We start from the raw sequence: 26,180 nt of genomic DNA, 5'->3' as shown, positions 1-26,180 counted from the left end.
TACCGGGAACGTGAGTTGAGGTAGCCGTCGCTTTAGATAAGGCCAGCTACAGACGTAGTGCTTCGCATTGTGAGGAAACACTTCGTTCCAGCAGCCACGTAGAGGAAAATATGCGCAGATAGCAGGGCCGTCTGTATATATCTGAAATATAGTGCAGAAGAACTCGTAAAAAAGGACGGTGAGTACTCTGGCTTTCTGTTCTATCCCTCTCCTCTTTGCGTAGTTGCGCGTACCTAAAAGAATGATTCTATGCTAGGATAAACACTTGCCCATCATATAAAGTATCCCGAGTATCTCCTCTGTATCGCTTAAGTATTGTACACAATATTTGAAACTTCACAAAAAACATTTTAAGCCTCTGTTCGGACATGCCGGCTAACCAGAATTTTGTTTCACCGAGTAAAGCGCATTGAGTGAAAACAACCACTTCATATCAATCTGACTTGTCCACTTCCTCTCAATCTGACTTGTGGTTGATAATCGTGTATTTGGGTTGATCAAATAACTATGATGCAAATGTAGCCTCCCCAAAGAAAGATCATATAGGAAGGAGCCAGCAGAACTTTCTGATTTTAGGATACACGATCAACTCCTTGGTCAAGATCTCCAACCAATACTATAGTGCATATTAGATTAACCTGACTCGCTGTTGCCGTTGTACTGCCTGCTTTAATTTTTCTATGGAGATCACATATACAATCAAGATGTGATGAAACTTCTGTGATGAAACTTGTTTCTTACTACTACTTTTATTAGTTCATATGAATTATTACATGAAATACGTGGATTCTAGCATCATCACCGGCTCTTGTGGCGTACAGTTCATAGGCGAAATTTGTGCAACAATTCCTAGACAAAAATTCAGTTTAAAATTCCTTAGGCGGCCATATTGGCAATTTTATTAGGCCTCCGCGGAGTGCGTTCTCTGTATTGTAATAATTGTCTCTGCAATATAAGACAACGCATCTCGATGTACGCTATAGCAAATTGTTCTCATGGTAACCAAGTGACACATTTCTGATGCATTTCTTGAAAGTTCACCTCCTGGGGGGAGAAACCTATGAGTACGCAATTACCTTATTTCCGTATTAGTGGGGGTAAGCGAACAATTATTAGCCCTCGCTGTTACTTCATCCTATACGGAGTGGGCTAAATATATTTGTAGCTGTGTATTGCATCAATTTTTTTCCGCTCGACAGAACCGTTGCTGACTTCCTGTCCTCTAAAGTTTTATGAATAGAATGTCTTGCTTTCCACTAGTGCCTTAATGGCGCACAATTTTTGTTCACCTTGTTCCAGGCTATCATCTGTCATACTGCCTTCAGCAGAGATGGGGTACACCAAGACCGTCCAAGGCATCAGGGTCACGTACTTTTTCCCCGATGACGCCGTTCTTTCGGCTCTGTCTTACGAGCCGCGTCCAGGGGACATTTTCGTCGCCACATATCCAAAGTGTGGAACGACTTGGGCTCAGTACATAGCCTACGGCATCTTTTACGAAGGTGTGCCACCGACAAGACTTGAGCAGTTCTTGGCTGCATCACCTTTTCTAGAGCTTTTTGGTGCCGATGCCGTGGATACTATGTCTAAGCCAGGCACCATCAAGACTCACCTTCCTTGTGAAAAAGTAAGATTTTCGTCGCACGCCAAGTACATCTACGTCGCCAGAAACCCTTACGACGTCTGCGTCTCTGCCTATCATCACGTCCGGACACAGACGCCTACCGAAGATGAGCATGTCGTCTCCTTCGACGAGCACGTCAAGGGCTTTGTGTCCGGCAGCGGCAGCTACGGATGCTACTTAAAAGACAGCCTCGTTCCCTGGTACACTCGAAGACACGAGAATAACATCCTCTTCCTGACGTACGAGGAGCTACACGCTGACACCAAGCTGCAGGTGAAGAGGATGGCCGAATTCTTAGGTCCCGAGTATGGCCGACGCGCATCCAGAGATCCTTCCATGCTGCAGCGCGTGGTCGAAATGACATCGAAAGAGCGCATGCGCCCATTCTTCAAGGACTTTCTCATGGCCAACATCGACTTGGCCGTAGAATACAGGAAACGTAAAAACGTTCCCGTCCCCCAAGAGCTGGAGGACGCGCTGAAATTCTTCACAAGCCACCCACCTAGACACGAGTTTGTGCGTCAAGGTTCTGTCGGGGGTTACAAAAATTTCCTTTCCGAGAATCAGAGAAGGACACTCGAAGAGTGGATTTCGGCGAGCACATGCGGAAGTGACGTCATGTGTCTTTGGTCCAATGTTGGTCTACCGTAATGTGCTAAGAGCTTTCGTAATATAACAGTATTTGTATTCGTGTCACAGCAGCTGCTCAAGGAATATCCGTGAGCTGGGCGCCGCACCTGGATATTACATGGTGGATCCTTGCCGAAGGTGTCAATGCTATACGTCTAATAATGTCTCACGACGGCTCAGCCACTACAGGTTTCAAAAGAGTCGTACTCTTTCAAGCTTGCTGTGTAGAAAGATCAGGAAATAATCTCACTACCATTCGTCTTCTTTCGGGGGTTTTACACTTCAGTTGGCATCTGATGTACGAAGGTGTCCGAATCGGCTTGGAGTACGTACGCTCTCCTACTTCCTTCGGAAGCGAACTGCCTTCGAGCAAGTTAGCGGTGACAGGCATGTGAGGTAGATTTTGTTTTCGTCTTGCCTTCTTTCCCACCTACAGCAGCACGGCTTCAGTAAACCTACACTGAAAATCTAGCGCCTGTCCTATACGTGTTATTGATTGCATAGTACCCTCCTGCTCTGCCGTAGGGTATGGCGTTGCGCTGCTAAGCACGAGGTAGCGGGATCAAATCCCGTCCGCCGCGGCCTCATTTTTATGGGGGCGAAATGTGAAAAGCAAGGAGAACGCATTCTATGCAAAAACAAAAAAAAACAATAAAAAAACTTACATAAAACAGAGTCACATGTTGCACGGGGCGGGCAGCGAATTCCATTCAGAAATAGTCCGGGCAAAGGAGGAGAACTTGTAGCTGTCTGTCCTCACATAGATAAGTGTCAGTGTATCCGGCCGATGGTGTCGTGTATACCTTGTGGAGAGAAGACTTAGATATAGTGAAGGGTCCAGAGCCAATTCGTGATTAATTAGATTATGTAAAATGTCTAGCCTGTGTTTCTGTCTTCTTTGTTCAAGCGAAGGAATGTCGTTAGCCAACATCAACTCTGACGGTGAATCCGAACTTTCGAACATTAAATAAATAAAATTAACAGATTTTCTCTGTATTCTTTAAAGTTTGGTAACATCGACTTTACTATAGGGACCCCATGCAACGCAAGCATATTTACGTTTTGGCCGGATATAGGTTAGGTAACTGAGTAAGCTTAAAGTTTGAGGGGGCATTTCTTAGTTTGTGTCACAGGTAAGTTAGCTTCCGAAAGGCAGAAGAACATGTGTTGTCAATGTGAAGGTTCCAAGGAAAATTATTAGTGAAGGTTATGCCAAAGTACTTGTAACTCTCAACTTGCTTTAATGGAACAGATCCCATTTGATACGCGTACTCCAGGGGGTTCTTTTTATGCGTTATGCGAAGAGAGACAGTTTTATCTGTTTGCAGCCATGCCCCCCCCCCCCCTTTCTTCCCACCACAAAATATATTATTCAAGCTAGAGTTAGGTTGCTTCTGATCATCCACGGACTAAATAGTACGAAATACAATACAGTCATCTGCAAACAGTCTTATTTGTGTTCCAGGTTTCACGACGGTAACAATATCATTATTATATAAAATAAAAAGCACTGGACCCAGGACAATGCCCTGGGGAACACCTGAAGTGACTGGTAGATATCCTGAGTTGTGATCGTCAACTGAAACATACTGTTGGCGATTATCCAGATAGTCTGTAATCCGGGTAATTATGATGTCCGGAAGGTTAATGTTTCTTAATTTTAGAATTAACTTTTTGTGAATTACCCTACCGAAGGCGTTACTGAAGTCCAAAAACACAGCATCAATTTGACTGTTGGCATCCAAAGCTTTGGCTATTAAATCAATTATTGTTGCTAATTTTGTGGTAGTGGAACAGCCTTTTCTGAAGCCATGTTGAGCTATTGTTAGCATGGAGTGTTCATCTAAGAATTCATTAATGCGGGTTGCGATTATGTGCTCGAAAAGTTTGCAGCAAGATGACGTTAATGATACCCGCCGGGGTGGCTTAGTCAGCTAAGGCGTTGCGCTGCTGAGCCCGAGGTCGCGGGATCGAATCCCGGCCCCGGCGGCCTCATTTCGATGGAGGCGAAATGCAAAAACGCCCGTGTGCTTGCGTTGTAGTGCACGTTAAAGAACCCCAGGTGGTCGAAATTATTCCGGAGCCCTCCACTACGGCGTGCCTCATAATCAGAACTGGTTTTGGCACGTAAAACCCCAGAAGGAAGAAGAAGAAGACGACGTTAATGATATGGGGCGGCTATTGTCGAGCAATAATCGATCGCCTTTCTTAAAGACCGGAAGAACTCGAGCCATCTTCCAATCTTCAGGCACTTTCGCGCATAACAAGGATGCTTTGAACAATACTATGAAGGACTTGGCAACAGTTTCGACGTATCGCCTAAGAAACGCATTCGGGATGTTGTCAGGGCCAGGAGTTGTTTTGGTTTTTAAATTGAGTAACATAAACACAATGCCATGGTAAGATATAAAGTTCGCCTCATGCTCTTCATACACTGCAGAACTCAAAGATGGGCCGGAACGCGCAGGGGGGAATACGCTGTGAAAATAATTGTTAAAACGTTGTGCGATGGCATTCAAGTCGCTAAGAATGGTTCCATTAACTGCGACAATCGGGACTAAAACACGTCGACAAGAAATGCTCGACATTTTTTGTGGGTTCGTTCGTTTTCGCGCGCGTGTGTGGGTGTGTGTGTGTGTGGGGGGGGGGGGGTGTATGTGTTGAATGTACGTTTTGTAGCGTTAGCTACACTGGCCTAGCCAAGCCCGTTTCGTGCGGCACATCAAGAGCCGTGCTGCGCATGCGCAAGGATCAGTGATGTCACACGGCTTGCGCACCGGAGCCACCGGAGCCGGCACCTCTCGCGCACTCCGCCGCCGGTCTGCGCATTCCAGAGGAGTGACGTCATAGCCGTGGTAGACGCACTGGCGCCGGCGCGCGCTCGCTGTGCAGTCGCCGTCTGACACTGCGCTGGGGCCGCTGCGCTTCTGACTGGCGTTTGCCAGTGTGGTATAGCCATGGAGAAGGAGAGCGCAAATGCTGCTCAACAGCGCAGAAGAACGGAGAAGCTTGACTCATAAGAATAATCTTATCTTAAGAATAATCTTAAGAATAAGCTAAGAATAATCAGCTGAACCTTTGCTAACGCTACGTATATCCTGGCATAGCCGAGCTAAGCCACTGCAACTTTTTTTGGAAACAACATCCTCATAGCAGTATTTGTGCACGTCGGATATATATATATATATATATATATATATATATATATATATATATATATATATATATATATTGAGAAGAGGTTTATTGGTGGTGTCCTTCAAGGACGCTACGAGCTCCAAGAATGGCGAGGCAGCGTGGAGCACCGTCTCCAAAAACACCAGCGACCAACAACGCGAGCAGAGTGGGCCGAGCGTTAACGATGCCACTGGACGGAGGTGCGTCTTCTTCTTCACAATCGCCTCCGCAGAAAAAGAGCCATCCTGGCGACCTAAGAGGTTGTTGGCAGAGGGTCATGGTAGGGCTTGAGACGCGCCACGTGGACGAGGTCCCGTCCACGCCGGCGCATGTCATCAGATGGAGAAAGTGGCTGGATGAGAAAATTCACCGGGGACCTTCGCTTCAAGACACGGTAAGGTCCTTCGTACTTTGGAACGAGTTTTGAGGAAAGGCCTGGAGTTTGGCAAGAAACAGCCAGCCATACAAGAGGCCCTGGGTCATACGTGGGACTGGGCAGTGAGTCACCGCGTCTTTCCTTCTGGCGCTGTTGTTCTTGTGAAGTAACGGTGCGCGCGAGTTCGCGGCACTCTTCGGCTTGTAGGGCAGCTTCGTACAAAGGTGGGCACTCGGAAGCATCAGGACGGTATGGAAGGAGAGTGTCGATGGTATGCAATGGCTCCCGTCGATATAGGAGGAAGAAAGTTGAAAATCCCGTAGTAGCTTGTATCGCGGTGTTGTATGCGAACGTTACAAACGGAAGTACGCGGTCCCAGTTGCCATGATCAGATGCCACGTACATCGCGAGCATATCACCGAGAGTGCGGTTAAACCCTTTCGTGATCCCGTTAATTTGCGGATGGTAAGCCGTGCGCGTTCGATGAATAATGTGGCATTCCGAAAGCAGAGCTTCGACGACCTCGGAGAGGAAGGCGCGACCTCTATCACTCAGAAGTTCTCGAGGTGCGCCATGTCGAAGGACGAAGCGATGCAGGACGAAAGAGGCTATATGCCGCGCTGTAGCATTCAGTAGAGCAGCAGTTTCGGCGTAGCATGTCAAATGGTCCACAGCAACTATGATCCACCGATTGCCATCCGGTGTCATGGGAAGCGGGCCGTAGAGGTCAATGCCTACGCGATCGAAGGGTTTGACAGGGCACGGAAGCGGCTGCAAGGCGTCAGACGCACGTAAAGGTGGTAATTTGCGACGTTGACAGTCAGGGCAGCACTGAACAAACTTTCGTACAAAAATGTACATTCCCCGCCAGGAGTAGCGATGGCTTATACGTTCGTAAGTCTTAAATACTCCGGCGTGGCCACATTGCGGATCGTCGTGAAAATAGGCACAGATTTGGGATCTTAAGCTGCGGGGAATGACTAGTAGCCATCTACGGCCTTCGGGAGCGTAGTTGCGTCGGTGAAGCAGCTGATCACGAATGGCGAAATGAACAGCTTGGCGTCGGAGGGATCGGGATTAGGAGTGGTCGATGATCCACAAAGGTAGGCGAAAAGAGAAGCGATCCACGGGTCACGGCGTTGCTCGGTGCCAATCGAGTCAAGGTCAAGAGATGACAGGGGGCGAGCGCAAGTGGTTCCGCAGGCCGAGTCGGGAGGTAGAGGGGAACGGGACAGGGCATCTGCGTCAGTGTGCTTGCGTCCACAGCGGTAGACGACGCGAATATCGTATTCCTGAATTCGGAGTGCCCAGCGTGCTAAGCGGCCAGATGGATCTTTCAACGTGGCGAGCCAACAAAGCGCGTGGTGATCCGTTACCAGATCAAATTAGCGGCCGTATAAGTATGGGCGGAACTTACCAAGCGCCCATACTAGAGCCAAGCACTCTTTTTCAGTTACGCTGTAATTGGCCTCTGGTTTTGTCAGCGTACGACTCGCATATGGCCCATACGCGCTCAATCTAAAGCCCCTATATATAAAAAGTAGCTCCAACCACTTCCCTCCTCCTCCGTTCCACTGTCGCGCTCAGCGCAGCCAGCGCGATCAAGGCGCGATATCGACAGTGGCGTCGCCTACGTCGGGCCTGCTGTCGCAGACGACAGATAACGCGCTACCAGAGGAAATCTCCGGAAAACTTCGATCGCGCCCTGCGGAGAAGTTTTTGAGGCGCGATTTTGCTTCGTCAGTCAGTTAACTGGTCTTAATAATGCCGTTTTGGAAGTAGCAACGCGACGATGCGAGACGGCGCAAGTACCAAGCGTGCAGCAAGCGTTTGCGCTCGCCGGATGGTAAACAAAAAAAGTCTTTTGCCCTCGCCTTGTCGGTTGCGGCAACTTAAGGCGCAGCAGCATGCCATCACAACGAAGTTCTTGTCCCTAACACGTTTGATCCGTTTGTGTGTGCAGCACTTTCGTCACACAGGCCCGAGAGTGGCGGTCGGAGCGCGCTGGAAAGAAAAAAATATACAAAAGCGCAACGCTTCTTCCACGTGATACGGATTGGCCAATGGGGGAGCGGAGGAGGCTGGGGCGACAGGAGGCGGCGAGGATTGAAACGCCGGGGTGAGCGCGGTCGCGGCATGATCTAAGAATGGCGCTACTTTTTATATTTAGGGGCTTGAGCTCAATCCGCCCCTTCGCTCCGCACACCTCCGCCCTCTTGCGGACCGGGGCGGAATCCAAAAGGCGGATCGTGTCGAAAAAGTCGTCGTTTGTTGGATCCTCACGAGCGGATTGCACGCGCACTCCGATTGGACGACGCGATCTGTTGACAGCTGGCAACTATTCGACTGAGCAAAGTGTTCAAGGTTGGCAACTACCTTTGACAGCAGACAACGCTGTCATATTTTTGCAGATGCGACTTCAAGTTTCAGCGTCACGGTGAAAATGCGACTCTAGGCTGTCACATTTTGTTCTGTAGCAGCATGTGTTGCATTGGCGCCGTCATCCTTGTTCTAAACACCGCACAGTCATCTTATTTGCGCCACCTTTTAAAAATGTATTGCAATCGCATCATGACCCAACATGGCACGTATCCTCGGACGATCACTGTCAGTGCGCGCTGCCTTGGCTGGTTGAGCAAAACCTCTCGAATCATCCCACGTGCCGCGTTCTACGTTACGCGAAAGCGATAGTATCGCCGAGCGATTCGACCAAAATCCCTGTGTTCGGTGCGATGGCGCTTTTTCTGTAGTGCTAGTGACAGTTTCCAAGAAAACAGAACACACGCACAACTGTCGCGGAATACAGCTGCATAGTCGACACGACACCCTCTTTACTATTCAGCACGCGTGTGAGGCTCCGAGTGCACCTTGCTGATATTGACACGTGTACATGTTTATCTTTCATCGGTGACCGCTTTTCACCGACTAACAAATGTTAAACGCTATCGCTAGGCGCAGGACTTGCCTGCATGTTTCCGAAGTTTCTCGAACCTTATCGATGCTTCTATCCGTTGTCTGTTGTCACCGGCGCTTACGTAATCGGATTGTATGACCGACGCGAATTGTCTAGAACTTCCTAGAAGACAAGCGGGCACCAGGGCCGCTGTATTGTAGCGATGCCTTTAAAGGAATAATGCCTTTTCGCGCTTATCGCGCTTTGTCAGTGGTCAGAGCGATGGTCCGCTCACGATATCAACGTTGATAACGCAAGCGGACCATCGCTCTGACCACTGAAAAAGCGCGATAACCGCGAAAAGGCATTATTACTTTAAAGGCATCCCTACAAAATACCGGCCCAGGGAATAATCTGAAACCTTCGATGACTCATGCATAAAAGCCGACGCGTTTCGCCGCTGATCAGATTTTCGACGATCGCCGACTGTGTTCGCCGCTATCGTTGTGCTTCGAGTGTAACTTGCTTTTGTGGGCACAGGTTCGCCTAATAAAGAATCAGTTTCGTCATACAGTTTTACGACTGTGCAAGCAAATGCTTCCATTTGCTTGTTCATGCTTTTTTTTCACTCTGCCAATTTTGAGAGTGCTTAAAAAGCACTTGGTTGCATGAAATGCCTTTTCCTTTTTTTTTTTGCATATATAAAACCACCAAAGACGAAGCGCGGCATAAAACATGCCTCTCAGAAATTGAATACTTGCTGCTTGTAAGCTTTCCAAACAAAATAAAACCTTAGATGGACTCGGTCATAGATGAAGTTCTCACAGTGTGTAAAAAGGTTGCGCATAAGTGCTTAACTTGACGCAGCAAGGAATTGAAGGTTAAGCAGCAAGTGCACAATTCATTATGACCGGCATAAAAGCAATATGTAGTCTGTTTCACACTTAGGGGAAAACAGGCGCTCCGAGTTTTCCCCTAAGTGTGAAACAGATTGTGCGTATTGTGGTCACCTTATGCAGACACATACTCATGAGATGTTTTCAAGCAGAATATTTATTTGATAGCTAATAATAATTTATATTGCTGATAAGACAACTTATTTCAAGTGAAATCAAATAATTACATTCTTTCTTGTCAGCCTGGGTGGCCAATCTGTTGCCCCTTTACTACTTAGAGTGAGAGAGAAAGCTCTTTATTGAAAATTCGGAGTGTTCAGCAAGCATATTTTCGCCTACATGCTACTCTGCAGCGAATGGGACGAAGGAGAAGTAAGGCCCTAGAAAAAGGTAAGCAAAAGAAAAACGAAAAACAAAACATGCAGCTCGTGTCATGTTATCAGAAGTAGAGTAAGTGTTCGAGGTGATGAAGGTAGACGGCCAATGCAAAAGAAAATAAGATCACAGTCCTGATGAGACGATGCTCGTGAGTCTTAGTTTAGACAGCAAACCTCAATACATTAAAGCAATAAGTCGAGGGCTTAGTGCTGTTTTGATGGGCAAGGCCAGGAACCCAACACCCATGTCAATGTCAGGGGGCCTTGGTCCAGCTTTTCCATGTTCATTTTATATCGATGTCGCTCGTCTCTTTAAGCTGGGCACTCAAGCAAGATGTGCTCTAGAGATTGCACGGCACCACATGTAGTTGTCACAACATAGGTTTGTGGACTCGCCATTGCAAAAAAGAAGATTGTTCATGTATGCAACATTCAGTTGAAGCCGGTGAAACAGGGTCTCCAGATGCTGTGGTAGACATTGCGGTAGCCTTGATTGGAGTTTTGTGTTGATGTAGAACAAAAACTTGCAATTACCTGAAGTTGAAGACCATCTTCTATGTCGTTCATTGAGTACATATCGGATCGCCAAATCTGAAGCCTCACTTTTACTGAAAAACACGTTTATAAATTTTATGTGATCATGTCCTTTGCGGGCTAACTCATCCGCCTTTTCATTACCTATTATGCTGCCCTTATACTAATTCAGCATTTACACAACGTAAAACACATTACCAAAGTGCACAAAAATTGAGCAGTACCATGATGCTCCCTCTCTCAGCCATGGCAGCAAACAAAGATGATCGACTTGAGACTGTTTGATACTGTCAGCATCATACATGAGTGTTCTATTTCGATGACTCTATATATGTAAAATAAGTTCACACAGGATGCACATGATAAGTGAACTATTGTTAAGCTCTACTCAGGTTATTTTAGTGAGTTGGGCATGGGCTACGCGTTGTCTATGTATTTATGCAGCAACAACCTAGCTAGCTGATGCACAGCCAGATTTTAGTAAAATGAGAAAATGCATACCATAAGAAACAGTTGGCCAGTACCTGTATTTTATTTGACAGCAAACCAAGATTATTAAATGAATTAGCTTCGCAGTGAGCTCAGTGATCACTCGTGGTTTGAAAAGGTATCTGATCTTTTCACACCAGTAAGTGGTTTTGTTTTTGTCTTTCTTAATTAGTAGCTGCTTTAACATGCACATGACAATGAATTGAAGGATCATATGGTGGAAGACAGGCCCGCACAAAAAGTGAGGAAACATTTATTGCCAATTTTTATATTCATCACAAAGCAACGAATAGTTATTTTGGTTCAGCTTTGTGAATAATGCGCGACGTGTTCTGCATAAAAGTGAAAGATTGGTGCGCTCCATTATCTATCTATTCGCTATTCAAGTACCCAAATGAATGGTACCCCCATGAGCACCGTGAAAGAGATCACTGAAATTTGTAGTCAGGAGGCCACAGTGGCTCAGCCTCTGTACCAAACATAAAATCGTTCCAGAAGAAAACAATACTGGTGAATTGGGTATGCATTCACATGTACTATTCAAATGCGCACATCACAAGTAATCTTTCATTGCTTTCTGCATTGTTCACCATTGTACAGACTTTATTGCAGCGCTGTGTGTTTGTGCAGTAAACTAACTTGACAAATCAAAGCTGTTGTTTTTCAGTACACTGAAAGCAACTTTGCGTGTGGCTTAGGTAATATAATGCTCCTACATATGGGTCAGCTTACTATCAGTCGATTTCTTTACTAGTTGTTCACTATTACGCCTGAACTATACGGTGTCACCAGGCACTGCTGTATTCCTGCAGGCACGCCAGAACAGCTTGGCTATGCACAAGCATCCCTTTCCATCGCGCTTAAATTAAGGTGGTGCCGATTTGCTGGCCGAATGTACTTATCAGCATAGCTGCCCAGCATTCAAAAATGCGTTTGAAATGTAAGGGTGATTTCTCGGCTTTGCTGGTGTGACATTTTACATTTATAGTGCAAAACCACATCACTGAACAGGAAGAACACCACACAAATACTCGTGTTGTGACCTCTCAGTCATAATGCAAGTTGTTTCCCGAGGTTTCCTCTGTGGTCTTCAGCTGTAAACATGTGAAGCAATCTGTAAATTCGAAAGTGTATTAAGTAAACTGAGACACTATGAAATGCACCATAGCACTGCACGACAAGCAACATAACACTCAAGTGTACACAATGTTTTGTCACATCAGCTCTTTGTGGTGCAGCTCTTTGTGGTGCCTATATATATATGCCCTATTTGTAGCTGAAAACAGCATGCATTTCACATTTAGAGCTCAAGATGATCAGTGCAAGAGAATTTTAATGCGTCAGACATTGACACGGTCACTTGTCCATTGCTTTGCACGTTGATAGCTGTGTTTGGTGCAACTTGAGTAGCATATATATAATAGACTGCTACATAAAAACCCGTTTTTCACTTCTACTTTGACATTCCACACTCCGACACAGAAGACAAAAGTACAGACTGGAATTTTTATTCACATCAACATTCAAAAGGCAAGCAGGTTTTCGGCACCAGACGTCTCCATTTTTCTCACATGGCACTTATTGCATGTTCTGAATGTGCATTCATTGCCGGTGAAATATCTTCTAATGTGAATATACTTTGTTTGACGTATTTACACCTGTATATTTTTTTACTTACCCATAAATTCTCTCTGCTCTACATGTACAGATACCTCGTTCAGTAGGGGTGCGTGTGCGGTGCCTTCATTAGAGCCGTAACTGTTATGAAAGCTGTGAATTCATAACATAAAACAAGAAACCAACAGGCAAGAGCATCATGACAAGCCAGCTAAGATGGTGGCACTATTGTACAGCTTATTTCTCCCTTGTGCTGTCATATGGTTGCAATCCGATAAGCTTACAAAGGTTTGTGTCATTCCCATTTCAAGTGATGAGTGACAGTTGCATAAGTACTGTACATCTTCATCTGCCTATATCAATGGCTTAACTATATGTAGCAGCTTCAGCTTTGTGATTATTGGTGTAGCTGAAGTGATGTATCATACATAGTTTCCGCACACAATCTGATTGGATTAAAGCATGCAGGAATTGGGCTTGGAGCTATTGGTTCAGTGGTGGCTTTCCACTAAATTCACTGTTGAATAGATTTCACTTCATCGAAAGGCCCAAGTGAAAATGAGCCTAGAACTCATGACACCAAATGCAGTCACCATTTATGATTCAAGAACAACATGTGACAGAACGATGAGCAGTGGAATTCTCTCACTAGTGTACAAAGTAGTGTAGCTGTGTTCAGTATTTCAGTGCTGGTATACTAAACACAGAACTTTATACGAGTTGTTTAGACGGCATAATCAACAAGACCCCTCTATTAAGTGATGGCAAAGGATAAATAAAAAGCTGCTGCCTCAGGTACTTCATTGGCCTAAAATATGCATTCTCACATGCAGCAGATACAGTTCATAAACTGGTTTACATACAGGTAAGAAGTGTAACCGCATCACGTGATAAAATTTAAATAAGACCAGCTGAATACCATATAGAGCATCTTTCATGGGTTCAAGGTGTAGTGACATGTCTTGACATTAGAACTTGTGCTGTTTTATTCACACATCCATGTAAACGCAATGTACGCATACAATTTGTGTTTACGTGTTACTGTGTGCATAAAATTAACAGCACAATTTACACAATCAATACGTAAATACGAATAAGTTTTTTTACTGGATTAATCACTATTAGTATCGATTGTATGAGCGACGCGAATTATCTAGTACTTTCTGGAAGACACGCGGGCACCAGGGATTACTCTGGAACCTTCGCTGACTCATGTATAAAAGCCGACGCGTTTCGCCGCTGATCAGATTTTCCACGATCGCGGACTGTGTTCGCCACTATCGTTGTGCTTCCAGTGCAACTTGCTTTTGTGGACACAAGTTCGCCCACTAAAAGTCCGTTTTGTCATTCACAGTTTCCGACTGTTTTCTTCACCGTCACCACTATGTGACAATATGCGTAATTAGCAAGTGCGCAAATATGTATCATGAATGAGTAACAGAAAGTTTTTTTATACCTTCTAAAGTGGTTCCACTACGTTGTTCACGAATCGTAAAACTCAGAAGTAGGCCGTCAAATTGGAAATTATTGACCGAATCGACTTGCAGTCACTTTCCGGAAGTGATAAGCTGCAGCATTCACGTCACTGCTTCAGAGAAAGGTTGCACAGAGGAAAACGATTGTGTCACCTACAAACGCGAGCGTGAACTTTAGCTTCCTGTAACATTTGACGATGTAGCTCCTTAGACGAAGCTAACTGTAGCACTAAAAATCTAGCACTTACACTGCTGTGCTTGGCAGAAAGAAAGGCAGCCATAACAGAGTCATAAAGGAAGCTCACGCTAGCCAATCAGGGCTCGAAAATATACCTCAAGATTAGATATGGGTTGTACGCTCATAATTCTACCAAGAACGGGCAGCTACATATCTCCGGATGCAGAGCCGGGGCCAGGATAACTGGCAGTATCACTCAGTCGTTGAGTGCCGACAAACTAGGCCAAGGACGTTGCTGAATGAGTGGCGAAACAAAAATGACCAAAGCAACGCAATCACTGCCAACTCGCAGTGTTGCGATCGTTCATGCCATGGGCACTGTCAGTTGAACTCCAAAAGACCCTTTCTCAATCTATGTGTGAAGCGCTGTCATCCTACCCCAGGGGCTCTGCAGATTTCACCCTCAATAAGACTAGTTTTGAGATTTTCTATGGCTGCCGCCTATGCTACTGATCACCTCGAGAACTACCTGCTGCCTTCCATAGTAATCAATTACAATGTATGTAATGATATTCTTTTTAGGCAACCCAGCTTATAACCGCGGTTAAGACAACTAACTGGTCGTACTATTATCTTTGCAGAGCCGCATCACTTGAAACGCAGTAGAAAATGTAGATGAAAACAGCCTTCTATGACGCCCATAAAGTGCGCCTATTACTAACATCTCTCCAGACTACAGCTCCTTCAGACGCAGTGCTTGAGTTCACAGGTCACGTGGTCTTCAGAATGATGAAGCAGGTTGATCATCTAGGCTCTAATGTGTTTTGAAGAGCATCGTGACTGATTGAAAGAGTACAGTGTCCTGATATCAGTTTTTACCTTCTTTTCTTTTCAACTAATCCGTTCTGGCCTTCCTCCATCCTTCAGTGTCGAGTAGCCAACAGTTTTATTATATCTGCCTAGCCTTTCTGCCTTTCACCTCTTGTTTCTCTCTCTCTATTGATCGGTGGCAATGTCAGACCAAGCAACTTTGCTGTAGAAATCTCTCCGGTAGATCATTCTACTTTGCGCAACACCTGTATCATCGGCACATGAAAGTGCCTAGACTATCACCACTGCCGTTTGTCGGAGTAATTGGCACGAACATTTTGTTCTACTTGTAAATATAAGACAGCAGTCAACACTGGTCCATCATCAACAATGCACCGACAGGCAACCGCTCTCTGAGGGTGCCATTCAAGGCTGGTTACCCGTAGGCCTACGGCTACAAAACTGGCACCTAATGTTATTTTTGTCGTGCCGAAGTGTGGCGAATTGAAGCTAAGTCAAAGAGTTCCTTCAGGAAACACCTTTTCCAGAGTTCGTCAGCACTGACGCAGCAGGCAGCCTGTCTCGGTCCATCACCGTGACCGCAGGTCAGACAGTTACAAGAACACGTTCTAGTTAGCGTTAAGGGAATCCACATTGCCAGAAAAATGTGAGGTGCACGCACGTTGGCGTTGTGCACTTCGGATTGTGCCTGGATTGGGTGTTAATGCGATTAGAAATCTTGGGCTACCTCACGACTATTCCGCTGAATAAGTTTTTTATTTATCTATGTCTGTAGTAGCTTGATCGCAAACATGGGTCTCTGGGTAGTCCATGGTCGCGTGGGTAGCGCGTCGAGCGTCTGTGCTGAGAGAGGAGGGTTCGTTAACCAACTGTCGGACCAACTTGGGTCACAGGGTAGCTGGCACAGTTTACCTATCTGCCACTCTTCAAGAGACCTCTTTGACACCGGCATGGGTCACTGGGGATGCGGTACAGGATATGTAGCATGGGTACGCACCACTCTTAAATTATTCTATTTCACGCTCACTTCCACTACTGTCCTCGTGCTACCCAGTCTGTGCTGCTATTCAATGACGCTCTTTGATAACAACTTGGGTCACTGGATATGTGCCAGCAGGCGTATGCCGCCTTTCAATGAACGTCCTTGACGCCAAGTTCGGAAATTAGATAATTGCCGCTGGGAATGCGACGCTTGATAATGACAAAACAGATACATTTAATTTATCCGATGTTCGGTGGAATCGAAACGGCGCTGAGCAGAAAGCTTACAGTCTCGCAGAAAGATGGCGCAGCAGGTGCAGGGGGCAGCAGCTTGAAATAACAGCAGTGCAGCAGAAAGGATGGTTGGGTGGATAAACTTCGTTGAGGTTAATTGGGTCGCGCTAGTTACCCAGCCCGAAGCGGCAAAGCGTCCGACTGTATTTCGAACAGCCGTATGTGCCATGAGAAAACCTCCTAAATGTATGCCGTGCTTCGCAGAATCGAACTCACGTCACACGCTTTCCAAAAGGACAGCAGCTGGACGCTTAAACAAGTTGCACCACAATGCACTGGGTATGTTTCGCTTTTCAGTGAACGTCTTTCACGCCAACGCTTTAGCGAGCTGGGTTATGACTGCCTTGGGTATGTGCCCAATTTATGTCAGTGAACCTGACATAAATATCAGGTCTTCAGTGAACCTCGGTACAACTTCGGTCATGGATCATTATGTGCCACTGGGTGTGCGCCCAGAGAGAGCACAATTTTCAACTTTCGCACGCACAGGCGCGCCACGCATCTCATGTAGGAGGTCACGCACGAATTTCTCGGCAGCACCGCTACGTGGCGGAGCGTGTCCACCAAAAAGCGCGAGAGTAGAGCCCGCCAGCCGCCTGACGTCAAAAGTAGCGAAATATTTTGATCCAGTCGCCGTGGCCTGCGATAGGCCGGTTGGTGACACGTGACCTTTTTGGCTTCGCGCCCCGCCCAAAGGCTCCAGCCGTGGTCGGTGTGCCGGCGGAATGTAGGGATGTCTGTGTTTTCGAGCGTGGAGTTGGACGATTTTGGTAAGCATAAAGTACTTCACGCGTGTCTGTTGCATTGGTGTTGCAAATGAGAAGTGCCTATATGTAGCTGATGCTTGAGTGACCGCAGGAATTATGTGTTTGAATTCAATGTTTGCAGCGTGACGTGCTAATATGCCGGGCTGCAGTGCCTTCGGTGGGCGCAACCGCGCGGAGGATGACAAAAATTATTTTGGATTCCTGACGGTGACAATAATATCAGCAGAAGGAAGGTTCGGCGCCACAGAATCGGGCGCCAGTATTTTGTTCCCACTGAGAACACCCGGATATGCGAAGTAAGTGATTTTGTAATGTTTATAAAGCGTAAACACTATCGTAGGCGTAACTTCAAGCATGCCTTTCGCTTCGCCGGTGTGCTTTTATTCGTGCATATGCTGTTACATGCGCATTATCATAGCAACGCAATAATCGTTTCTGCCTTCTTTATACTGTATATTTGTACGTAATAGTCATTGGTGGCGCGCCATGCATTTCGGAGGCCACGTACAGGCTTCGTGGAGGCACCGCAAGATGGCGCCGTGTTTGAGGAATAGAAAGAATATGAAGGAGATGTATACAAGAATGCTTGGTTGCAACGCATGCATAGCATACCTGAGTTACTCAAGAAGGCTAGACGACTATTTGTCACTGCCTTGGTTCAAAGGAGATGCCAAAAATCATCATCATTATCATTATTACCTTCATTTGTCTTATAGAGGAGTCCCGCTGTAGTGCACGCCTCGTGGTTAAAGCGTTTCGACGGTTGCAATAGGTCGTGTAGCTAGATTGCTTCAATACTAAGCACAATACTGTCGACAGCCATCGTGAAGTGAGTTCTGTCAAATTCTTTTACACCCTACACAATTTTAAAAAATCTCCTCTGGCATTTGATTCATAACAAGTGACCCAAGTTGGACCAATCACTGGTTTCAAACCCTCGCCCCTCAGAAAAGCAGCCCGACGCTGTACTGGTTAGATCATGAACTGCCCAGTGAAGCATATTGGCGGGAGAGTGGTCAGAGGCAAACACATACAGAGAGCCCCCTGATAGTGCGTGTTCTGAAGTTTCACCTGAAAGGTGAAGCATCAATTGCGATAGCAAATTTGTAGAGAGCTATACAGAGTAATGATGTTAGCTTTATCAGCTGTATAAACTTGGACATGCAGCAGCACCGGCAACGCGCAGAACTGCTGTCGACGCCGTCGGCGTTTTGCCACCAACGCCGCACGCTCAAAATGCGTGCGGCGTTGGTGACTGTTGCCGGAGCCTCTGATATAAATAGGCACTTGGTGCCGCAGCTAAACGTCGCCTCCCTTCCCTCCCCCTTCCCCCCCTCCCCCACGGCCTCTCGCGCATCGGAAGAAGGCGCGTTTGCTCTACATATATGGTGATTGTAAAGGAGGAAAGAGACGCCTACTTTTGCAGCCCTTAAGGAAGCACGGCGCAGAACGCGCGTTTGTTCTCCGCCGTGCGTTCACTCCCCGTGAAAGAGCGCGTCCCTCGCGACCTTTCACTCGCACATACAGCGTTCAGCGGCGCGCGGTCACGATTTCATCTCCATTGACGTCATACGGAACCTCACGGCGACGGCGACGGCGACGGCAGAAATCTGCTTTTGAGTGTCCATATAATTGCTATCGCAATAAAATCTCCTCTGGCATTTGATTCATAACAAGTGACCCAAGTTGGACCAATCACTGGTTTCAAACCCTCGTCCCTCAGAAAAGCAGCCCGACGCTGTACTGGTTAGATCATGAACTGCCCAGTGAAGCATATTGGCGGGAGAGTGGTCAGAGGCAAACACATACAGAGAGCCCCCTGATAGTGCGTGTTCTGAAATAAAACTAATTGGATTAAATGAAGACGCCTCCTACATTGCGCTTTTCGGTGGTAGCATAAGATGCGTCAGTACAGGCTGCAATACTAATCGCCCCCCGCAGGGGCATCTGCGTCAGCAAGCGTTTAGTGCATTGCGACACCACGCAGGGGGTTTGGACCCCCCTCTGCGAAGCTTGGGGATCTTTGGGGTTGAGCCGATGCGTGTGTTCAGACCTTTAAGGCCCACCCCTCGGGGGAGGCAAAACACCCCTTTGGTCTCGGCTTCACGCAGAAAGCAACCCCCGTACTGACCCACCCGCGGAAAATCGGTAGTTGCCTTTGCCTGCACACCTCTCTGACCTTCGTCATTCTCTCACCCTTTCAATCTTTCCTGTCCTCTGTCTATTTCTTTTTGCTTCATACTTTTCGGGCAGCAAGGGTGTAACATGCCACCCTTGGTTAACATATTTGGTTATAGCAGTGGCGTACAGATAGCGTTTACAGGACCTGTCCTTTCCAGGTTTTGCAGCCTCCCCTCGTTGGCCTCCATGGTGGGTGGCGGGAACGGCTGCCGCAAATTTCATCTATACCTATGGGAAATTCTTACCCCCTCCCTCCCTGATCGCCGTAAGAAACAAGGGCGCATTTAGTAAGTCTTCAAACTTTTTGGCCGGCAAATTGATAATTTTCCAAGACTTAGTTCATGTTACTTCGATAAGACCATGCGTGAGTTTGACGTTCGAAATTTTGAAATTGCAACTTCAGGCGCTTACTTCTCCAGGAAAGGCATTAACTCGGGAGTCAAGTATACATTTTTTGGGGGAACACATGATTACCTTCGTTCAAACCTCACAGCTAATATGCGTACGCGACAACGGAGATCAGCCAGGAACAAACTTTGTGATGGTTACGGAGCAGCAGAAGTCACAAAAAAAAACATCCCGGGGACTACATTTATTGTTGAATAATGTTTTTTTAAACGCGTTGTTTTTTAAAAACACGAAATGTAATGGATTTTTTCTTCTTTTTTCATTCACCAGCGTTAACAACATTCCAGTAAATATTAAAGCAATAAACAGGCTCTGTACGTTTCAGTGGCTTTGGCTTGGGTCACTACGAACGGCTTCCCAGAAGACCTTGACCTTGATTGCTCATATCTGGTATTTATCTAGCGGAATGCAATCAAGCAGATAACAACGCATGAAAGACCTCAATTGGAGATAGCGAGAACGTGCGCTGAAGCTGCTGTTGATTCAGCGAAGGCAACGTAAAGACGTAATCATTCTCATCGCCAGGAACGGCTTCGCTGGAGCAGCCACACGGCGGAATTTTACGTAGACAGCAGCCACAGCTGGATACCCTTGAAAACGTGTGCTAAAAGTCCTCTAATAGCAAACAGTGAGTCTCATAGCTTTCTTTTTCTATACATCTGCTCTTTGCGTACTCAGGTGCGCCTACAAAAATTCCCTCTCTTCATTTTTCTTCTTTTTTTTTGTCGGCGAAATACCTAAACCTCGTATAAAGCTGCCCGAGAAGTTCCTCTGATTCTTCTGCTACGCCTAGCATTGGGGACTTAACAAAAAAACTTTTTTTTCTCCGACCGGGCAAGTTCGCTAACTACAACTTTCATTAATAGTTAAACCAAGAATGGAGCAGTTGCTGTCCTAATGAACTGAACTGTGCCAGACACTCGTATATCTGTGGGGACGGATGAATCGTGACGCTAATGTAGCTCCAAAATTTAAAAGAGGAGAGGCGGTAGCACAGAGCGCTACACTCACAACTAACATCTTTATTTCCACAGCACCTACACTTAAGTTGGGGATATGCTCATGGTGCTGCCATCATGTCTTTTCACCAACTAGCGAAGCTAGGAATTCTTCTTTAAAAGGCGATAACTTACAGAGAGGCAGGTTCAGCTATCGGAAAGTATGACCAACTGCATCGTCATTTTCTTCGTTTGATTCATATTCTGGTGCTGATTGCGTTAACCCGACTAGTTGTTGTCGGCGTATTGCCTGCTTTAACGTTTCGGTGGAGACCGGATATATTATTATGTAATATACTTTTACGGCCACATCTGTTATTTAGGACTGATTTCGCATGTTCGTATGAATTACAGACGCACAAGTACTTTCTCGTATTCGTTTCAGCTCACGTGGAGTATATTTCACACACGAGATTTCTACACTAACAAGTTAACAACACTGAAAAAATGGGCTTAACGCTTCCTAAGTACTCATATTACAAAATTTACTGGGCACCCAATATTTCATAGGAAGCAGTGTCTACAAAAAAGAAGAAAAAAAGGTCAGCATTGGTCGATGTATAACCTGGACAAATTTTTTATGTGAAAAAAGAAGAGGGCATGTATGCAACAATTAAAGATTGAGTAACCGCTATTCATATTTTGAATCAGACTTTTTTTTAGGTGAAAGCCTTAGGTGGCTGTGTTGGTGGTGTGCCTTTGGCGGTTACCGTCGCGAAACTGCGCCGTAACGAAAAATTGGCTGACGCCAAAAGACATGCTCGGATTGACCTCAGGGAGATTCCTGTATACAAAGTAAATTGGTGGCTTTGAAAGGAAAATTTCGTACATTTCGGTCTGGCTGGGAATCGAACGCGGGCTTCCAGGGTGCGAGAAGAGCACGTTTCCCGGAAGCCACGGCTGTTTTCCCGGCTCAGGCTTACTAAAGGTATGCCTAGCATGTGTCACGACGCAGCCGTCTCGCTGACTAATGGTGTGGCCTTGTGTGTGCACTAACATGCTGAAATTTAGGTACTACGTTAAGTGTTCATATGTGGCGTTCAGGAGATCGCCTTAGTGCCACCCACGCGTGTACTTCTCATTGCAGCTCGTTATGTCTTGCAAGGAGTGTAGCCCCGATTGTATAATTAAATGTATTACCAATATGGGTTACAAAGAAGTCTAACCCCCGATTGTATCACTTCATGTGTTACCAAATGTGCAGCAGGCTTTCGCCTACGCAGGTTTCACAATAGTGTAACACCTGCCGAACTTTTTACTTCAGAATTTCCGTAGGTAATATACTGATTACTTGACTCTGCTATCACTTCACCCCATGTGCAGTGATCTAAATAGATTTACCCCAGTAATGTATCAATTCATCTCGGCTTCACACATTCGTTGCCGACTTTCAGCCCCCTGAAGTTTTATGATAGAATTCCAGTATTTGCAAATAGTGAAGTACTGGCTCTGAAATTCAGTTCACTTCCTTACAGACTATCATCTGCCATGCCATGCCTTCTCCAGTGATGAGGTACAGCAAAACCGTGCAAGGCGTACCTGTCCCATACTTCTTCCCAGATGACGCCGTTGTTTCGGCTCTGTCTTATGAGCCGCGTCCAGGTGATATCTTCGTCGCTACATACCCAAAGTGTGGCACAACCTGGGTTCAGTACGTTTCGTACGGCATCTTGCACGATGCTCAGCCACCGGCGGACCTCTCGCAATTTTTCGCCGCGTCACCGTTTGTAGAGCTTTTCAGTGTCGACGCCGTTGAGACCATGTCTAGGCCAGGCACCATCAAGACTCACCTTCCTTGTGAAAAAGTAAGATTTTCGTCGCGCGCCAAGTACATCTACGTCGCCAGGAACCCTTACGACGTCTGCGTCTCTTACTACCATCAGATCCGGACGCTGACGGTCGCCGAAGAAGATGATCTCATTTCCTTCGACGAGCACGTCAAGCGCTTTGTATCCGGCAGCGGCAGCTACGGATGCTACTTAAAAGACAGCCTCATTCCCTGGTACACTCGAAGGGACGAGAGCAATGTTCTCTTCCTGACGTACGAAGAGCTGCACGATGACACCAAGCAGCAGGTGAAGAGGATTGCCGAGTTCTTAGGCCCAGAGTACGGTCGACGCGTCTCCAAAGACCCTGCAATGTTGCAGCGTGTGGTCGACATGACCTCAAAAGAGCGCATGCGCCCCCTCTTCAAGAATTTCGCCATGGACACCATCGAGTTCGCCGTACACCACATGAAGCGTAGAAACGCACCCATCCCCCAGAAGCTGGATGGCCTGCTGAACTTCTTGAAGAACCGTGCCCTTAGACACGAGTTCGTGCGTCAAGGTTCCGTGGGGGGCTACAAGAAATTTATTTCTGAGGATCATAGGAAGACACTGGAAGATTGGATTTCGGCAAGCACGTTAGACAGTGAAGTCATGTGCCTTTGGTCCACAGTCCTTCCGTAATACGCTAGGGTCTTTCGTAATAGAGTAGTGCTTTTCGTCCTCCCAGAGCAGATGCTCAAGAAAGATCCGTAAAGCTGGATGCAGGACCGGGGTATTTCATCGCCAATCATTGCCGAAGGTGTCAATGCTATGTGTCTATGCACGTCACAGGAACTCTCGGCCACTGCTGGCTTTAATACAGTCTATTAGCACTTGAAGACATTGCATGCAATGAGAAGGGCACAATCGCGTTAGGATTACTTCAGTTCGTAGCTGAAGTACGAAAATATCGGAACGTGGGTAGAGTTGGGACTTTATCCAACTTGGGAAGCAGGCCAATTAACTTCCCGGAAGTTAGGGTTTACGAGCGTGCGAGATAGATTTAGGTTTTTTTTTTTTGCCCTATTTTCCACCCACATTTTCACAGCTTTGGTAAGCCTTCATTGAAAGCCTAGCGTCCTTCTGATATTCTGCATCACTGCACAATTTTTTTACTGCTTCATTAGATGGTACTCCACTTGGTCAACCGACTGGCCCTCCTTTCCACTTGAAAAGTCCGTAAGAAAGCTTTTGCACAGCTCGATTTCGACGTCTGCAATACCCAAATAATGTATTTCCCTATTCGCAGTGCATTTCATTCTTGATTTGCCCATCGTGACCGCACACAAAGGACGGAAATGAGACAAGAGCTTGTTTCCGTCGTGTCTTTCCGCCCTTTGACTGCACGCTAGGGAATGCAAACTAGCCCGGTCTCACACCTCGTTTCATTCATCTGGTTTCGAGCCACATATCTCGTCTAAGTCTTACATTGCAGGGAAATATAATTATCATTCAAAGATGTTTGAGTGCGTGTACCGTTTACATGTTTATGCACGTTTAAACAGCCCGACCACTAAGCTATCACCGCGTGTAAAGCAACATCACAATGCATGCACACAGAGTTTTCTGTCTGATCGCCCGCTACAAAGGGCAAGGCACCAATAACGATCATCAACATCAACAAATTTCCTCCGACGTGCTCAGGCTGCGCCTAGCAATGCACAAGGGGTCCCTGGCTGAGATTATTATGGAAGTCCCGGGCCGGGCCCGGCCACGGTACCACGAGCCCGGACTGGGCTCGGGCTTCATAGAGCGCGCCTGGGCCGTAAAATCATGTCCATGCAGTGCTCTACTACTACGGGGTCCCAGACGAGCACGTTTGCCCGACGCCACGGTGGCGCCGTAGTTGTGGCTGCCTAAAGGTGGGCCTAGTGCATGCGTCATTAGGCACGTGACGGCGCAGTCAATGGGGTGGAGGTAGTACCACGTCATGAGTGCATCAAATAGGCGCGTTCATGACGTTCTGAGGCCTGCAAACGCTATAACGCTTTCGCATTCCGGCATGTAAGCAGTCCTAAGTGTCTCTGTCAAATTTTGGCTCAGTTCCAGTTTGAGAAACTGATATTACGTCGACAATTTCGCTTTTCGTCACGCGTATCGCCACGACCTTTTTCTCCTTATTCGCCATTCCCCCGCAGATAGTGAATTGCTCGCTGGCGCAATCACATCTGGAACAATGGCTCGCTGTAATTGTCAATAAACGGTTTCTCACTCTGTCTTCTTTTTATCTTTCTCTGCAGGTGAACACGTTTGTAATATTTCTACATAAAAAGTAGATAAAACACGAAAAAAAAGCTATTGTATGGAAGTTAACCAGACTGGCGTCTGTGCTGCGCGCGTGGTAACAGCTCCGAGCGTGAAGCCTCAAGAAACAACCAGCCACGTGCCTTATCAGTCTACTAGACGAGACCGAAAAGCGCATTTAAATGTAGGTTCAATGTATGTAAAATATATTTTCTTACGATTCCCGATAAAAGAAAGACGCGTGATGCCTCAGTACTAATATTTATGGTTTTTCGTACAACCTATGGCAAACTTGTGAAAAATAGAGAGTATGCACCCCCAGGAATGGAGGACGCTTAAGATTCGCATTTAAGAGTGGAACGCAATAGCATTCAAAGATCCCTGGTTCCATATCAGGCTTTTTTCACGTATATTGAAATTACAGTGTGACGCTATCATGTCTCTAGGTGGTAGGTAAGTCGTACTTTGTGATTTTTCTGATGAATTTTACTATGAGAAATTTAATGTTTGTTCACTAATCCCTTGCGCCATGCGGAGGGCCTGTGTGGTAGGGGTGGTTCGAGATGAATTTCTCCGCCACGGATGCCACAGACGCCTATACTTAGGCCGACACCAACACCGGCGCCAACGCCGGATTTTCAGCGATACGGGGCCCTTAACGCTATCGTGTAAAATGTGGTTCGGGTGACGCAAATGTGCTGAAACTCTAGGGCTTCTGTTTTAAAACGCTCCTCCTTCTCACCATTGCCTTCTTTGTACGCGAAATTAAGCAAACTACGTCAGTAAGCAAAACCGGAAGCCGTTCAGCTCCTATACCTGTAAACAGCAAAATTATACCATCGTGTGTCGTCATCATCATCAGCCTATATTTATGTCCACTGCAGCACAAAGGCCTCCTCCTTCGATCTCCAATTACCCCTTCATTGAGATAGCTGATTCCAAATTGCGCCTTCAAATTTCGTAACTTCATCACCCCACCTAGTTTTCAGCCGTCCTCGAATGCGCTTCCCTTCTCTTGGTATCCATTCTGTAACTCTAATGCTGCACCGGTTATTCATTCTACGCGGCGTTACATGGCCTGCCCAGCTCCATTTTTTAATGTCAGTTAAAATATCAGCTATCCCCATTTGCTCTCTGATCCACACTTCTCTCTTCCTGTCTATTAACGTTAGGCCTAACATTTTTCGTTACATCGTTCTTTGTATGGTGCTTAACTTGTTCTCGAGCTTCTTTGTTAACCTCCAAGTTTCTGCCCCATATGTTAGCACTGGCAGAATACAATGGTTGTACACTTTTCTTTTGAAAGACAGTGGTAAGCTCCCAGTCAGGGTTTGGGAATGCCGGCCGTATGCGCCCCAACCCAATTTTATTCTTCTGTAAGTTTCCTTCTCATGATCAGGAT

General features: G+C 46.4%; 1 protein-coding gene across 1 annotated transcript; it reads left to right on the top strand.

Moving 5' to 3' along the window:
* LOC119458219 (sulfotransferase 1C2) lies at positions 1 to 24,748 on the top strand. Its single transcript, XM_037720050.2, has 3 exons — positions 1 to 178; positions 1,300 to 2,264; positions 23,166 to 24,748. Exons 2-3 carry the CDS (start codon positions 1,331 to 1,333, stop codon positions 23,174 to 23,176), a joined length of 945 nt encoding a protein of 314 aa, XP_037575978.2. The 5' UTR covers positions 1 to 178; positions 1,300 to 1,330; the 3' UTR covers positions 23,177 to 24,748.
* The last annotated feature ends 1,432 nt before the right edge of the window (positions 24,749 to 26,180 follow it).

This window comes from Dermacentor silvarum, chromosome 7, assembly GCF_013339745.2.
Source record: "Dermacentor silvarum isolate Dsil-2018 chromosome 7, BIME_Dsil_1.4, whole genome shotgun sequence".
Taxonomy (NCBI): domain Eukaryota; kingdom Metazoa; phylum Arthropoda; class Arachnida; order Ixodida; family Ixodidae; genus Dermacentor; species Dermacentor silvarum.
Note: the sequence above shows the minus strand (reverse complement) of the source record. Positions and strands in the feature narration are given on the sequence as shown.

Coding starts and splice junctions, on each gene's coding strand:
- LOC119458219 (XM_037720050.2), top strand. CDS start 1,331: ATGGGGTACACCAAGACCGTCCAAGGCATCAGGGTCACGTACTTTTTC.